This window comes from Cornus florida, unplaced genomic scaffold (assembly GCF_030987335.1).
Source record: "Cornus florida cultivar Cherokee Brave unplaced genomic scaffold, ASM3098733v1 CherokeeBrave_3.0.0_Hap2_Chr04, whole genome shotgun sequence".
In the NCBI taxonomy this organism is placed as follows: Eukaryota; Viridiplantae; Streptophyta; class Magnoliopsida; order Cornales; family Cornaceae; genus Cornus; species Cornus florida.
The window spans coordinates 30,299,804-30,317,891 of record NW_026775574.1 but is presented as its reverse complement, the minus strand read 5'-3'; the positions used below and the strand labels follow the sequence as shown (position 1 = coordinate 30,317,891).

Sequence of the window (18,088 nt, the reverse complement as noted above, 5' to 3'; positions counted from 1 at the left end):
ACTACATCTTGTACTATAGGTGACCATGTCATTAATCGGACTCTTTTAGATTTAGGGAAAAGCGTGAATCTTCTTCCTTACTCGGTATATGTCCAATTGGGCTTGGGCAATTTAAAGCCAATGTCGGTAGTTTTGCAACTAGCCGACCGATCTCTCAAAAAGCCCCAGGGTATAATTGAGGATGTTTTGATAAAGATTGATAAATTCTTCTTCTCGATTGATTTCGTAGTCGTTGACACAGAACCGGTTCCCAATCCAAAGAGCCAAATACCCGTTATCCTTGGCCGTCCTTTCTTTGCTACCACTAATGCTAACATTAATTGTAGGATGAGCATAATGAAGATTTCTTTTGGCCACATGAAGGTGAGTTGAATATATTCAATCTAACCCCTAATTCAATAGATAAACATGAAGAGATTTTTGTTGTGGAAAAAAGTTTTAAAAGCAAAATTGACAAAAATGAGTTACCTCATTGTGGTGAAAAATCAAATGTTTTGCCTCTGAATCAATGTTCAAAAGATGTTGTCTTAAATTCCAATGTTGAAAGGGCATGGAAGCCCAAAAGTTTCTTTGATCAAAAGCCGTCAAGTGCACTTGAATCAAATCCAACAATTTCCTTAGGGAATGATTTGTTGGGTGGGATTCGAAGTTTAATTCTCCCCATTGAGAAGGGGATATCTAATAAGATTTTTGATTCAGGCTAAAGGAGCCTAACGTCTTGCTGGAGACGTAAACACTAGTATTTCATATGGTTTTCCGACCCTATTCCTCCTTCATTTCTTCTTTTATTCTTTTCTGCATCGTCTAGATATGTTTTGAGCTGATCATTCAATTTTTTGAGTAATTTTCAGCATTTCCTACACTTTCAGTATCATCTTCGATCGATTGAAGATCCCTCTTCGATCGATCGAATTCTGTAGAGGCCCATTTTTGCCTTGGAATTGCTCTCAGGATCTCATCATTTCAATCAATCAAAGTTCTTAAAATCCAACTTTTCATCTTCCATTCTATCAATCGAAGTTGTTTCGATCGATTGAGAAATTCTTTGATCGATCGAACTTATGCCAAATCCTTCCAAATTTCTCCTTTAATGGATCGAAGTAAGTGTTTGATCCATCGAAGACTTCTTCGATCGATCGAGATTACGTCTTTTCAAATTCTAAGAAAACTACTTTGGCCGTTGGCCTTTCCAAAACCCGAATTTTTTATTAATTTTTACCTCTTTTCAAATTCTAAGAAAACTACTTTGGCCGTTGGCCTTTCCAAAACCCGAATTTTTTATTAATTTTTCTCTCTTCCTTCATTTTATTTTTTTATTTTTTTTATTTTTTTCTCTTTCTCTTTCCCTTTCTAACTCTCGGTCTTCATTCTTCTCTTCTATCTCCCCGAATCTCAAACCCTCTCAAAATATCACAAACCCTTTCTCTTAATCTCTCACCTTCTCTCAATCCCCTTCACCAATCTCCCTCTCTCGGAAGCACCAAGACCCCCTTCGTCCACCTCAACCTTCGGCGAATGCCAAAGGAGAGTCCAAGTGCCGCCATCCTCCATAGAATCCGGTGAGAACTCTTGGCCAAGGGCCGAGTTCGTTCACCTATCCTACTTGGATTCCTCTCTATTTTCTCTATCCTTCTCTTCTCTGGCCGATTTGGGCCAAGGAGAAGCCGAATCATTTACAGCGACGGGCGACCCTCTGCGATTTTCGGCGAGGCTCCGGTCGTCGCATCTGGCCACGGTTAGGCCAGAATTCTTTGTTTTATCCCGAATCTCTCTTTTTCCGTCTCCTCTTCTCATTTTTGAGTCGGGTATGTGATTATTCATTCTTTTTTATTTTTATTTTAATTTTTCTTTTATTTTTTCATTTTTCAATTTTATTTTACCCTGCTACGAATATATTTTTTGTATATACATGTTTGTTCAATAATGGAAAATGAAAAAAAAATCAAAAAATCAAAAAATTGGAAATCATAAAAAATAAAAGAAAAAAAAAAGAAAAAAAAGAAGAGAATGGACTAAAGTTGGACTGTGACTCTCGTACTGTGAATGGGTTGTGACCCTTTTGTTGAGGAGGATGGGAAAAATCTTTGAATGGAGTATGGGTATAGTTTGTTGAGTAAAAGGAGAATTGGCAAACTTAATTATGGATTTTGGTTATGGGTTGTGTCCCTTTTTCTTGCCTAGTTGAATGAAGTTTGAGACTTTAAATTGATTGATTTATGAATGTTTAAAATTGATTCTGATTGATTGTATATATGCATTATATGTTGCCTTTGTTGAAATTTTTTTGTGGAATGCATATTTTAAGGGGAACTAATGCCGAAATTTTGCAAAATAGACTTTGATTTTGGTTTTAAATTATTTAAATGGCACTTGGGTATTTTTGTGAAATTAAATTGAAGTGAGAATTGGAAAAGAGCTTTAAAGTTAAATGTTGGAGTTGAACTGAAAACTAAAAATTTTTGGAAATTGTTTTAAGATTCTAACTTGTGATGGAATTTGGAATTTAATTGTCATAAAAATGGAAATGGTTGATGATTGTCAAAATGGTTTTGATTTTGAAAGAATTGAATCAAATATGGAAACGTTTTAAATTTGAAAAATTTCTTGAAATTTGGAAGTTTCAAAATGGCATTTGAATTTGAATACGGATGAGCAAGATTTCCAACTTGTTTCATTTGTTCGTATTGACTATGAAAATGCGTGGATGTTGTTCTAAATTCATGAAAGTATGACTTGAGTTTGAAACTTGTATAAAGAAGTCTTCAAATGGAAAAGTCATGTCTAAATGCATAAATGTGATTTCAAATGGAACTTTTGAAAGTTTTTGAGCTTAAATTGATTCTTGCTCATGATTAAGGTGCATTGTTTGGCAAAATGATTCTTGAATGCATAAAATGACTTTGTGATCACACTTTTTGGTTTCCAAAATGTAAAAAGAAATTTGTGAACTTTGTTTTGAAAATGTGAAGTCGAGTTGTTTAATTCATTCTTTTGTTGAATATTCAATGCATGATTTTTGTTATGAAGCTCATTTACATTGCAAGTGAATGTTTGGACTTCAAAGTTTTCAAAAATTCCAAATTTGACCCAAAAGTGTTAAAAATTTCCCAAGTTGACCAAAATGCCCTTAAATGAGTTGAAATTTGTTTCATTTGTTTTCTTTCCATCCAAATGCATCTGCTAAATGCTATTGAACTTGTTTATGCTAAATTCTTGATTCTTGCCATGCTAGGGCATAAGTTTGATATATTTTGACTCCATTTGTCATGATTTTGAACTTTTTAAAAAAATGTGTTGAAATTAACCGTCTAAACCAAACTTTTTGAAGTCAAAGGGGTCTAATGTTGTTCTGTAAACTTGAAACTTGTCAAATGTGATCTTCTTGAATAATTTTGTTCATTTTTGAATAATTTGCAACTTGTTGCTTGTATATACACATTTTGCACAGTTTTTCACATTAATGGTTTTTGAAAGTTTGTGTGCATCTTTTGAATAAATCTTTTTGGCATTGATCTTTGAATAAGTTTGGAGGAGGGAAATGAATGTTTGGAGTTCAAAATGCATATTTGGGATGTCATTGTTGTTTTTGGGACTTAGTACCTATTTGTGAGCTTAAGTTGAATATTTAAAATGTCATTTGAAGTAAGTTTGGGGGTATGTTGCCTTGTCTTGGAATGTTGATCTTTAAAATGCCATTTGTTTGATTCTACATATTTGTGATCCATTTATAAAAAGCTAATAAAGGCTTGAGACCTAGGTTAATTGCAAGTCATGATTTTGATTCAAAATTGGTAAGTTTCTTGTTATTTTCAGTCTTTGATCATTCTTTGCTTCATTTAAGCTTTAAAGGGGGTCGTGGCCATAAGCGATCAATTTTTCTGCTTATATCTTGCTTAGAGATGGGTCACGAGCCATGAGTAATGATAAGATGTTTATTTTATTGAAATGGAGTACGGGATATTCCTGTGACTGGAGTTTGACTTTGATATTTGTGCATCATTCATATACATGACATATAGGTGCATACCATGTCCAGGATTCATTTTTGAACTTGTTTATCATAACATGCCCAGAATTGAAATATTTTGCAACCATGTAATTCACTTAGTCTTTATTTCATGATATACATGTTTCTTGAGTTCTAGGTAGACAGTTGGCATGTTTACATTCTCCATGTCATCCTACTTGCTGCATTAGTCTTAATTGTTGAATTTGTAGACATTCTTGCTTAGGAATTGATACGATGTCATTTTAGGGTCTACTTGTCATAAAATTACAAAATTTTCTTGTGTTTTAGGTTTGTGAATGCACATTGCATACTTATGCACATAACATCCTATACTTGTCATTTTGATCTCATTGTTTACTTAAATGTTTCCAAAAAGTGACTTTTTTTGCCCTCTATGCTATCATTGCATTGTTTTGCTTATCTGAGACTCCTTATTGTGCTATTATCTATTCTTGACTTGTTGAAGCATGTTGAATGATATTCTTGAAGCTTTCTTGATCACTTCTTGCGCAAGCATGATCCTTTATGTCTATTTTCTGTTTCTACTTGATTCAGGCATGCTTTGTGTTTTCTTATCAGATGTTTACTTCATTTTATACTTGTGCACTAATTTATAGTTGTTGCTTTTACAGATGTAGCATAGACAAAAGACTCTTGCCAAAAAAAAGAGTAGCCAGAGCTACACAACTTCCTCTATCTTCAGCAGAGGAGCCATCTTCATTGTTTGAGGCTACTGCATCTGCATTTGCATCTTTAAAGCCATATTTCATGGAGGCTCAAGGTCCCATTGTCAGGGGAGTGCCTATTCTTTATTTCTCTGGTAGGAAATTAGAGCCAAAATTTAGATTTGACAGGGAGTTGTTTGCTGGGTCAGAGCAGACAGAGTGGTCATTTGCAGAGCTCAGTCGTAGGGGCATATATGCTGTCATGACTTTGGCAGATATTACAATTTATCCCCAGTTGGTTGCCTTATTTTTCCAGCACCTCCGAATGGAAGAGGATGGCCGCCAGTTGATGCATACAACCATAAATGGTCAAGACATTGATATTTCTATCCCTGCCATTACTGCCGCCTGCCGTTGTCCCCATCTCTCACCAATGGTCGCTGACTCTGAGGATCCACTTTATTTGATCATTCCATCTTACCCTACTGAGATGACCATGGTTGTTACACTCTCTTTACAGGCTACCTACGAAGACAATATATTTACAGACCGGGTTGATATTGATCCCCATTACTGGTTCTTGGATTTTGTACTGCACCTCTATGCCTTTCCTTCTGGCCATGGTATAAAGAGGCGAAAGGGGATTCTGAATGCCCAATACAGTTTAAGTCAGGGCTGCTAGATATCCATTCCTACTCTCATCTGGGAGATCATCCACAAGTATTGGGAAAATATAATCTTCGAGCACAATTTCAAAGCCGATACTTGGCCTTTACCATTTAGCCATTTGATTACACACCTATTGATTGACCAGGGCTATTCATTTAACCTAGGCCTATAGAGCAAAGAGAGAAGAGGGTGTATGACAAGAAGCAATGGACCAAGACTGTGAAGACTTGCATTTTTATCATTTTCCGGACATGTTGGCATTCATGCATTTTATTTTATTTTATTGTCGAAAATTATGATTTATTTTGCAAATGTGTTTAATTTAAATTAAATTTCATTTGTTTATTTCATAAAGTGCATTATGGACTTTTTGTTTTACAAATGGTATATATGGTGTTTAATTATTTTATAAAGGGCAAAGGTGACTTTTATTAGGCAAATGGCATAATTGACGTTTAGAAATAATGGGAGGACTTTTTGGTCATTTTGCTTGGTCTTGCATTTGACTAATTGTGAGCATGACACATGGAGGTTCACATGGCCATATATTGTGTGTGTGTGATGACTTGTGTATAGCATTGAGGGAGATAGACATAAAAACAATTCAGCAGAAACCAATTTTGTGCATTTGGCTTCTTCTTTATAGTCACTTTTATATTGCTCCATTTGAGGTCTTTGTGTTAGGAATTTGAGAGGGGTGTGTGAATGAAAAAGGTTCCTAAGGGAGAGAGAGAGCTTCCTTGTGGTTAAGAGTTGTGCACAGTTTATTAATTCTGGGTTGTCAAAAAGGGTGTTGAAAGAAGAGGTGAGGGTGTATTTTATGAAGGAAAGTGTTCTTCACCTTCTAGTTGCTGATTTTGATCCATTTTTGGTGTGGTTTTGAACCTTGAGGTAAGATTGTCTAACCCTCAATTCATTTGCCTTTAGTGAGTTAATCTCTTTAAATTTTTGAGTTGCAAAGCTTATGCAAACAAAATTGAAATTCTGTGATGCTGAAATTGTTAGGTTGAATTACGTGCAACTGTTTTGCTCAAATTGATGTAAATTCGTAATTGATCTTTCAGAGATGATTTGGTGTTATGATAATATAGTTAATTAGCTTTCATTGAGAATTGGTTTCACTTAAATTGGTTGAGAAATGAATTTATTATGAATTTTTAAAGTTAGAGTGTTCTTGTTGGAAATTCTGGGTTGGGGCAGTTTCTGTTCGAGTTTTTCTTATCAAACCTGTTTTAGATGGTATGGTATTTTGATGAAATAAAATTTTATCTTAAAAATATAGTCTTTGAACTTTATTTCTCTTCACTCTAAGGCAACCAGTTCCTTTTAGGGCGACACATACCTGCTAGGTTTTGTAACCTGTAAGGGGAGACTTCACCATGGAGGAGGGTCAATCCTCCTCCCCAATACCTCCGGCAATAGTTCCAAGCCGGAACCCTAACCCCAGTAAACCTAAATATAGTAGTTTTTTCGATGAATCCCAAGCTTCTTTTAAGAACCTGCAATATCATCCAGAATGCCGAGGCACCAAGGTTTCCATCACGAATGAAGATGTGGCTGAGGAAGTGGCATATTGGCGATCATCTGTTATTGGATATGTCATGGGAAAAAAATCGTACTATCCATATTTTAAAAATTTTGTGGAGAAATACTGGTCCAAAGATTTCACTTTAGTTTATCTTAAGGATGGATTTTTTATGGTGCAATTCAAGACTGATGATGATGTTCAGAAAGTGCTATCCAGGATACATACATTTGAAGGATGGCCAATTGAGCTGGAGAATGAAGAAAAAGGTGAATTGAAATCACAAAAAGCTACTAGTGAAGAGATTATAAGATCTTCTGATAAGGAGCAAGATAATTTAGAGGGGCTGGAAGATATAAGGGACAATGTAGCTATTGATAAGGGAACTACGAATAAAGAGCAATGTAATAAATTGGTTAGCAGTGGGGCTATTGAAATTGATTCTCAAGGAGGGGGTAAATCAAGACCAAGAAAGAAGCCTTTTATCCCACATTCAGACAGACTGACCAGAGGTAAACTTGTTGGCAGTGGTGTTGGTATTTATATGCCCTGGCATAGCAAATTCCTATTTTGATTAAAGTGACATAAGTTCCTGACGTTTCTGAAATATTTATGTTTTATACAATTGGTGAATTTAACGTATTATGTTTTGATTCATTATAGAATTGATAGTATCCACTTGATTATAAGAGATATTTATATATGTATGTGATGGCGATCAATACATGAATATAAATAGTAATCATAAATGGTTCATAGTCGGTAATTATAGATGGACTCATAATTGATTAAGACTTGAACTGGATCCACGTTAGGTTGAGATATATTGCGAGAGCCGTCGTATGCAATTGCTCCCTATCACCGTTATAGTATTTGACTCTTAAGCATGAGAAAATTATAGACTCTTTTATTAATTAATAATTACTTTGATTTGTTCGGCGGATTCTTCGGGATCCTTAGACCGACATTTTGGGTAGTTATGTAATTAATAGTTAGAGGATTATATTTTCAATATTTGCATCATTGCTACTTGTATTTATTTTGTATTGATTATGGTTGATCACAAAGTAAATTCGAAGGCCTTCGTATATTTTTAGACAAAATGATTTATTATATATATATTTATTTAAATTATTATTTTTGTCAAACAAATGTTTTATTGTGATCAAGACAAATAATCAATGGTACTAAAATAAATATATTAATTAAGTAGTCGGATTGATGACTTTATTTATCCGATAACTAATTATGCATAGAGGGGTCAAAGTGCAATATTGACTTAGAGGTTATTTATTATTTAATTGGAGTTCAATTAATTTCTTTTAGTGGAGTAGAAATTAATTTATGAATTAATTGAATTGGGTACATGGACCGGACCAATTATTAATTCATTGTAGCCAATAAAATAATAGGCCCAATGGATTCTCACTCATAGCCCAACTTGATATTAGAATTATATTAGATTTGAAACATGTGAATTAGAGATTGAGAAGGATTAGTTGTTTCCTTTTCTTTACCTTTATGTTGCCTATAAATATACATGGTCTATATATATTTTAGGGGTGATTTATGGAAGAAGGAAAAATGAATCTATTTTCTCTCTAGAGAAAATTAGGGTTTATGTTCTCATCTAATGGAGGCTCCCACAAACCTATTTTTCCAAGGTCATTCATAGAGGCATATGAGTGATTCCTAAAGGTAAAACAATTACCAAGAAGATGGAGATTCAAGGAAAAGGCATCTTGCTAAGGGATTTACAATAAGTGAGAACATTAACTTTAGAGGAAAGTTTTAAAGGTTTACTCAGACTTTTGATGTAAGTATTCAATTTGTTAATTGAATGGTACATCATATTTTATTTTTGCATAAAACTTGTCTCTATGTGATGAATCAAGATCTATGAATCAAAATCACTCGAAAAGTTTTTAAAACTAGCACGTTTCCCAATAGTGGTATCAAAGCCATGGTTTGATTCATTACTAGAGATCATATTTTTATCAAAATCATCATTCATGGATCCAAAATTATATTCATATATATTTTTATTAATGTATGTTGATGTATGATTTAATATGTTGATATATATTGATAGGTGACGATGTATGTATAATTGTGAATGAATGATAATGTATGGTTGGGCTATGGATGAAGCTTATAGGTTAAATAAATGTAATTTTATCTTTGGATGAATGTAATTAATGTTTTGATTTAGCCGTTTGAAAGTTCAATGATGTAATTTAATTTTTTTCATTGTATTTCAAATTGTAAATATTTTTAAAGCTATGTAATATTCATTAAAGGATGCTATGAAGTTTCAAGAAGGTCCAAGAGGGTTAAATTAGGCTTAAGAAATTTTCTGGGAATTTTTATTATTTTTTGGCGATTTTCCGGCGACTGGAGTGTCACCGGCGGCAAGATCAGCACCGAAAATTGGCCGGCCGATCCGGTGTGACACGATGCACCAGCATGTGGTGCACCCGCATCAACAGCCGCATGATCAGATCAAAGAAAGGGGGAATAATCCCATGTAGCAGCAAGGAGTTACACCTGGCGCGTGAGGAACACGCGCCAGGAGTAGAAGGCTTGCTAGCGCGTGGAGAACACGCGCCAGCATGGGGCATCTATCATCCACGCGTGTGGAGGCACGTCCCACGCGCCGGAGCACCTTCCAGGCGCGTGGGAGCGCGTGCCACACGCCTAATGCTTTTCCCAGCCTGTGCAAGCGCGTGGGGATGAGGTGCAGCTTCCTGAGGCGCGTGCCAGCACGTGTGGGGACCTTCGGGTGCGTTCCAAGGACTGTTTTGCTTCTCCAAGCTTGTACTAGCTCCTTAAAGGTGTTTACAAGTCGGTGGTGGACCCTCGCGCAATACTTAGAGTAATTAAATGTTAAAAGCTAATTCCATTGGCCGTTTTTATTTGTTTTATCTGTCATTTATTGATGTATGTGATGCATATAATAGATAATTGTTGATTAATTATTATTCATGCATTGGATCTATGATATTTAATTAAATGACTTGATTTATATTAATTAAATTATGAAAATTAAGTGGATCTGATTACTAATTAATTTGAGGGCACTTATTGGGAAACGAAAAATTATTTTTAAAGTGTGCTTCAAATTAAATATTAGTGAATCATTTAAAGTCCAAATATTTTTTAAATTTAATTGGATTAAAATCAAGACGTTTAGCATGCATTATATCATGTATTTGAATAAATTAAAAACCCTAATTATAAATGATTAAAAAAAATTGAGTGGGAGCGGGGATTTTTATACATTGCCCCATGGCCTTCGTTATTAACACCATTGTAATTAGATCTTCAAAAATAAGGCCCCATGCATGATTTGAAGAGTCTTAATATTACAAGAATGGTTGTCTCATGAAAATAAAAATATTAAATGTTCATTGTAATTAGATCTTTAAAAATAAGGCCCTACACATGATTTAAAGAGTCTAGATTATAATGATAAGATATTTAATGTTTTATTTTTCATTAGAGTTTTAATAACGTTATACACTCAATCTAAAATCAATAGTGTTAGCTCCCCAACGGAGTGGTCTATACTAGGTGATTTTAGAAAGGCTAAACATAATCGAGAATCATTTCATATAGATAGACAAGGCATTGTCTTAAGAGATATGGAGATGATGGGATTTGCTCGCCCATAGCAATAATGAACTTCGTCAACCGAATAAGTTATTGGCGTATTGGTTATCGATTTTTCATGCAGTGGTTAAGGGACCCACATATTATTATTTTAATGGAAGTGCTCACCTAATAGCAAATGAATCTCTACAATAATAATAATGAACTCCTCCAACAGGATAAGTTATTGACAAATTGATTATAGTTAATTTATTATGCTACAGGGTTGCGGGACCCGCATTAATTAAAAGGGATTGTTCACCAATAATGATAATGATCTCTTATTCAATTGAGATTTATTATATTATGTGGCTAACAAACTCATTTTAATTTTAAATATGCATGATAGTATTAATAATTCATCTTGCATATTGAATGAATGCATTTATATTCAGATTAATTATGTCTAATCCATTTTATCTGCTTGCTTATATATTCTATGATATTGGACCTCATTTATAATGACTTGAAAAGGAACTTAGATATTTTATTCACAACGTAAGGGTACAAAATGTATTTAATACTCCTATACCTAATTCATTTACTTTAAGATACTTAATGAGATGTTTTAGTGAGATTAGATAGGGCGTATGCCTACGTACTATGTCAGACTTGAACATCATCAAGATAGCCTAAGGAACTCCAATATGAAATTGTATTTTGAAAATGATTGTTTATTATTTAAAAATTAGCTGGAGATCAATATGGTTGAATTGGGTGGTAAGTTTCAAGTTGACATGATTATTGCCTTGTTACTAAACTGGTTTGGTTCTTTCAGAGTAAACTAAATAAGGAATCAGTTTGAGTTCACACTCGCTGATATTCTTATAGAATTGGTAATAGATGAAGGGATAATCAAAAGTATAGGCGTTCCTATCAATCTAACCTAGTCTATACCATCTTCTTCTAGGCCCAAGTGGAAGGGCAAAGCAAAGAAGAAGGATGATAATAGGACTAGGCTAGCACAAAACATAGGTATCCAAGAGGCTAAAGGGAATAAGGCAGTGAATGTTGAGGGCAAAGGAAATTGCTTCTTTTGTCGCTAACTAAGACACTCAAGGATGAACTGTCTAAGCAATGACGTGGCATAGGAAAGTATATATTTAATCATTGAGCCATGTTTTGTGGTTGTATCTATTAATTCCTGATGGATAGATTTTGGAGCCACTAAACATGTTTGTAATTCGTTGTAAGGATTTTAGGAATCCAGAAGCCTCGATGATATGGAATATATTTGTACTTGACTTGATGTCAAGGTTGTAGCTAAGTCAGTGGGAGTATTACATCTAAAATTAGAGAGTATGAGGATATTAGTATTAGAGAACTATCTTTATGCACAGAAGTTAGACGCTATCTAATTCTTGTTTCACTTGTGGTTTATAAAAACTGGATTGTTATTTTGTAAAATTGGTTTTATAAAATTGAATAGATATGCGATTACTTCTGGTGCATTAAAAGATGGTTAATATACTATAATCACAAACTCTTAAGATTTGCAGGATGTAGAAACAAATGTTGCATCTTCTAGATTGAATGTTAAGAGAAAATTTGTTATTCCTGACTCATTGTATTTTTAATGTCTATTTTTGGGTTGTTATCAATCAAAATGAGATTCAAAGATTGGTCAAAGAAGGTTTATTACCTAGTGAGGCAGAGGAGCCTAAACCAAACTTGTGAATCCTGTTTTAAAGGATAGATAACTCTAAGGGCTTAATCAGCCAGATGAAATAGACATAAAGGACAATTGGAGTCGGTACACACAGACACGTGTGGTCTTATGAACATCCAAGCAAGATTACTCACGTTTTGGATAAATTTATCTGATGCGACACGAGTCTTAAACTTTTGGTACATTCTGAAAGTGTCAAGATTGATGTAGAGCACAGATTAGGTAAGCTTATCAGAACAATCCGATCTGATCGTGGAGATGAGTATTTCTTGGGATAATGCAAAGACTATATGGTCAATAAGGGTGTGGTGTACCAGGTTTTCCGCAATTGACGCTAAATGGATTTAGGTGTCAAATAGGAATAATAGAATTCCGCTTAACATGGTTAGATCTATGATCTGTTATGCTATATTATCTCTTTCATTTAAGAGTTTAGCGTTAATGACATCGATGCGCATTATGAACTGCATTCCATCTTAGTCTATCTCAAGGATACTGTTGAGCTGTGTTTTTGACTAAATCTTAGTTTGAATCACATGCACATATGGGGTAGTCTTGCACATGTGCGCTTGATATGGACAAGTAAATTGGAAACAGATCATACGCATGATAGATTTGATAGCTACTCTAAAAGTCACTAGGACGGATTATTTTATGATCTCAATGATAAAAGTTGATTGTTTACACTCACTGTTTATCTATAGGAGAATCATATTATGAATCACATACCTTGTAGCATAATGTTAGAGAATTCGGTATGAGTACCAGATGTACCAGATGTGAACACACTTATTATAGAGATTGAGAATAATAGATGAATTCCCTATTGATGCATTAGCACCATCTAGTACACAGATTCCTGCATCGGTACATTGATGTAGTGGGAGGATTATCATCCAATCCGACAGAATCATGTTTTTAGGTGAGACCATTATGGACATCCTTGTTAAACATGAGTTGGACCCAGTAAGCTACACGAAAGCGTGAACTGATATGGATACAGATCATTTTGGCGAGTTACTATGAAATCAGAGTTGGAATCTATGTATTCTAATAAATTTTGGGATCTTGTAGAACTTTCTAGTAGGGTGATTCCTATGGAAGGCAAGTTAATCTACAATAAGATACCAGAAGATTTCTTAGTGAATTAATTATGAGTGTACAAGGGAATGTCATTATTTTTCTGATTCTATATATATTGATGACATCCTACTCATTTAGTATGATGTGGAAGTTTTGTCATCAGTAAAGAGGTAGTTGTTTAATTACTTTTAAATGAAGGATTTTCAAGATGTAAGCTATATTCCTAAGATCAAGCTTTTACAAGATCAGGTTAAAAGGAAAATAGGCTTATCTTAATAATCCTACATTGATAAAGTTTTGACCAGGTTTGGTATGCATAACTCAAAGAATGAGTTCTTGCTTTATAGATATGGATGGCTCTCTCTAGTAAGTAGTTTTTCAAGACTATCAAAGGAGATTGAGCAAATGAGACTGGAACAATATGCTTCGGCATATGAGAGTCTCATATATGCCATAGTCTATACCAAATAAGACATCTGCTACATAGTAGGGATAGTTAGTAGATATTAGTCCAATCCTGACTTAATAACTGGTTTGTTGTGAAAAATATCATTAAGTACCTAAAGAGAACCAATGGTCTCATACTTATTTATGGATGTGATGATATGGTCCTACTCAAGTATGCTAGTTCTGATTTTCAATCAGAAGTAAATACTATGAGGTTCATGACTTAGTGTATGTTCACTCAATGGAAGGGAAATCAGTTAGTAGATTGTTAAGCAGATTTTAACTGCTGACTCAAACCTGCAGGTGGAGTACATTGCAGCCTTAATGGCGGCAAAGGAAGCCTTTTGGTTTGATCTCACTAATTTTAGAGGTTGTGGAGCATACTAGTCTGCCTATCGAGCTATATTGCGATAATAGTGCAGAAGTAGTCCAAACCAATGACCCAAGGTTCCATAGAGGAACAAGATACACTGAGAGGAAGTATCATGTTCTACATGATATTGTCCGGCAAGAAAGTGTACTTGTGGCTAGAACATTGCATTGGAACACAACTTTGTTGATCTATTAACAAAGGTGTTATTGATTAATAATTTTGATCATCATCTGGATAACATTGGAGTTAGATGTAATTTGAATTGGCTACGAGGGCAAGTGGGAGCTGTTGGTATTTATATGCCCTAACATAGCAAATTCCTATTTGGATTAAAGTGATATAAGTTCCTGACGTTTCTGAAATATTTATGTTTTATACAATTGGTGAATTCAATGTATTATGTTTCGATTCATTATAGAATTGATAGTGTCCACTTGATTACAAGAGATATTTATATATGTATGTGATGGCGATCAATACATGAATATAAATAGTAATCATAAACGGTTCATAGTCGGTAATTATGGATGGACTCATAATTGATTAAGACTTGAACTGGATCCGCGTTAGGTTGAGATATATTGCGAGAGCCGTCATATGCAATTGCTCCCTATTACCATCATAGCATTTAACTCTTAAGCTTGAGAAAATTATAGACTCTTTTATTAATTAATAATTACTTTGATTTGTTCGGCGGATTCTTTGGGATCCTTAGACCGATACTTTGGGTAGTTATGTAATTAATAGTTAGAGGGTTATATTTTCAATATTTGCATCATTGCTACTTGTATTTATTTTGTATTGATTATGGTTGATCACAAAGTAAATTCGAAGGCCTTTGTATGTTTTTAGACAAAATGATTTATTATATATTTATTTATTTAAATTATTATTTTTGTCAAACAAATGTTTTATTGTGATCGAGACAGAAATAATTAATGGTACTAAAATAAATATATTAATTAAGTAGTCGGATTGATGGCTTTATTTATCCGATAACTAATTATGCATAGAGGGGTCAAAGTGCAATATTGACTTAGAGGTTATTTATTATTTAATTGGAGTTCAATTAATTTCTTTTAGTGGAGTAGAAATTAATTTATGAATTAATTGAATTGGGTCCATGGACCGGGTCAATTATTAATTCATTGTAGCCAATAAAATAATAGGCTCAATGGATTCTCACTCATAACCCAACTTGATATTGGAATTATATTAGATTTGAGACATGTGAATTAAAGATTGAGAATGATTAGTTGTTTCCTTTTCTTTATCTTTATATTGCCTATAAATATACATGGTCTATGTATATTTTAGGGGTGATTTATGGAAGAAGGAAAAATGAATCTATTTTCTCTCTCTAGAAAATTAGGGTTTATGTTCTCATCTAATGGAGGCTCCCACAAACCTATTTTTCCAAGGTCATTCATAGAGGTATATGAGTGATTCCTAAAGGTAAAACAATTACCAAGAAGATGGAGATTCAAGGAAAATGCATCTTGCTAAGGGATATACAATAAGTGAGAACATTAACTTTAGAGGAAAGTTTTAAAGGTTTACTTAGACTTTTGATGTAAGTATTCAATCTGTTAATTGAATGGTACATCATATTTTATTTTTGCATAAAACTTGTTTCTATGTGATGAATTAAGATCTATGAATCAAAATCCCTCAAAAAGTTTTTAAAACTAGCACGTTTCCCTACAAGTGGATCACTGCCATTTTCTTTAGAATTATAGGGGCTTGGAATATGAGAGGTCTCAACTGACCTCTCATGCAAAAGGAAGTAAAGCAATGGATTATAGATCAAAAGTTTGCTTTAGCTATCCTTGAGGAAACTAGGGTTAAGGAAGGAAAAGCTCAAAGAATTCAAAGTAAAATCAGAAATAATAGGAAGTGGTTGGCTAATTACAGGTCAAGCTATTTAGGAAAAATCTGGGTTGGTTGGAATGGCACTGTATTTGATGTCAAGTTGCTGAAAGAGGATGCACAATCTATGTTATTACAAGTGAAGCATATCCAATCAGGTATTATTGTCTGTATTACTGTTATATATGCTACTAATAAAGTAGGTGAAAGAAGGGAGTTGTGGAAATCTCTTAAAGAACAAACTCTTACTGTTAAGGATCCTTGGATAGCTCTGGGAGATTGGAATATTGTGAGGTATAATTATGAGAAGAAAGGTGGGCTGAGAATTCCCCAAGCAAGGTTGGATGAATTTAATAGTCTCATCTATGACCTGCAGATGGATGATATCCCTATTAATAATGGGGATTGGTCTTGGTGCAATAAACAAAATTGTCAAGCTAGAATCAATGCTAAACTTGACAGAGTATTGACAAATGTTTTATGGCCGCAAAAGTTCAATGATACCAAGGTGTATTTAACTGCTGCATCTTTGTTTGATCACTATGGTATAGTTGTAAAGTGGCATTTAAATTGTTCAGAAGGACCAAAACCTTTTAAATTTCTGAAAATCTGGTGTCTACAACAAGAGATGGTTAATGTTGTGACTACAGCTTGGGAAGTTATTGGTTCAGGTAATCCTATTCATATTCTTCAACAGAAATTGAGGGCTGTTAAGGCTGCTGTCAAAGAGTGGAATAAAGTCAGAGGTTTTGTCTCAGATCAAATTCAAGAAGTCAGAGATCATTTGCACCAAATTCAAATGGAACTTCTTCAAGATCCTACACTGCAAGATAACATAAACAAAGAAAGGGAGGCTAGTGGAAAACTTCAGCAGACTCTTGAACTTGAAGAAATTATGTGGGCTAAAAATCCAGGGTAAAATGGATGAAGGAAGGGGATAAATGCACTTCATATTTTCACAATATTGTTAAGCAAAGAAGAGGGTTAAATGCCATTACTCAATTGGAAAATGTGAATGGTGAAGTTTCTTTAGATCCTAAGATTATCAAAGATTGGTTGGTGCAATATTACACAGATTTGTACACACAAACAGAGGGTTTATCGCAGGAGTCAATTCCACCTAGGAATTTTTTGAATCAAGAAGAATGTTGTCTTCTTGATTGTGATGTCTCTGCTGAAGAAATCAAGGGTGTGGTGATGCGATTTAATCCAGATAAAGCTCCAGGACAGAACGGATTCCCTACTAGATTTTTTCAAAAATTTTGGGGAGTGGTTGGGGCTGATGTCATTAAGGCAGCGTTGTTTTTCTTTTCTGCTAGCCAGCTTCCTCAAGGTATCAATTCCACCTTTCTCTCTTTGATCCTAAAACTGAACCATGGAGTTAAAATTACCAATTATAGGCCAATAGCTCTATGTAATCTGGTTTACAAAATTATTTCTAAGATTCTAGTCAATAGGTTAAGTGTTGTTCTGCCTAAACTGATTGGAAATGAACAAACTGCATTTATCAAAAATAGAAGGCTTCATGATAATATCTTGTTAGTTTCTGATTTGGTAAAGGATTTTGGTAAGAAAAATGGTGCTACTAATATGACTTTGAAGATCGATCTAAAGAAGGCCTATGAGTCAGTGGACTGGGGTTTCATCTTATCAAGGTTACAGCTACATGGATTTGGTGGGAAATGGATTCAATGGATCCATGCTTGTATATCCTCTCCTAAATTTTCTGTTTTATGTAATGGTGTCCCTGCTGGATATTTTTCTGCTACTAAAGGGCTTAGACAGGGTTGTCATTTGTCTCCATTGTTGTTTTCCTTTGTAACTGAATATTTCAGCACTCTTATGAACAACTATATTGACATGGGAAGGATCAAACTATGTAAGGAAGTGGTGAGTTCAGGGCTGCAGATTTCTCATGTTTTCTATGCTGATGATCTTATTTTGGTGGTCAAGGCTGAGATTTCTACAGCTAAAGCAGTGGATGAAGTTTTTAAAAAATTCAAAGATGTTACTGGACTTCAGGTTAACAAAGACAAGAGTTCTATAATTTTCTCCAAGTCTGTGAGGGGTAAAAGAAGATTGTCTTCCATCTTACAATTCCAAGCTGAATCATTTCCTTTCAAATATC

General features: G+C 34.2%; 2 protein-coding genes across 2 annotated transcripts; both read left to right on the top strand.

Moving 5' to 3' along the window:
- Positions 1-1,257: 1,257 nt before the first annotated feature.
- LOC132303099 (uncharacterized) lies at positions 1,258-7,491 on the top strand. The gene is made up of 2 exons (XM_059800187.1): positions 1,258-1,805; positions 4,642-7,491. The coding sequence occupies exon 2, from the start codon at positions 6,723-6,725 to the stop codon at positions 7,440-7,442; it is 720 nt and encodes a 239-aa protein (XP_059656170.1). The 5' UTR covers positions 1,258-1,805; positions 4,642-6,722; the 3' UTR covers positions 7,443-7,491.
- An 8,374-nt stretch (positions 7,492-15,865) lies between these two features.
- On the top strand, positions 15,866-16,879 carry LOC132304887 (uncharacterized). The gene has a single exon (XM_059802586.1). The coding sequence runs from the start codon at positions 15,866-15,868 to the stop codon at positions 16,877-16,879; it is 1,014 nt and encodes a 337-aa protein (XP_059658569.1).
- Positions 16,880-18,088: the final 1,209 nt, after the last annotated feature.

What these genes read in the sequence shown, in the direction of transcription:
- LOC132303099 (XM_059800187.1), top strand. Translation starts at nt 6,723, where the DNA reads ATGGAGGAGGGTCAATCCTCCTCCCCAATACCTCCGGCAATAGTTCCA.
- LOC132304887 (XM_059802586.1), top strand. Translation starts at nt 15,866, where the DNA reads ATGCAAAAGGAAGTAAAGCAATGGATTATAGATCAAAAGTTTGCTTTA.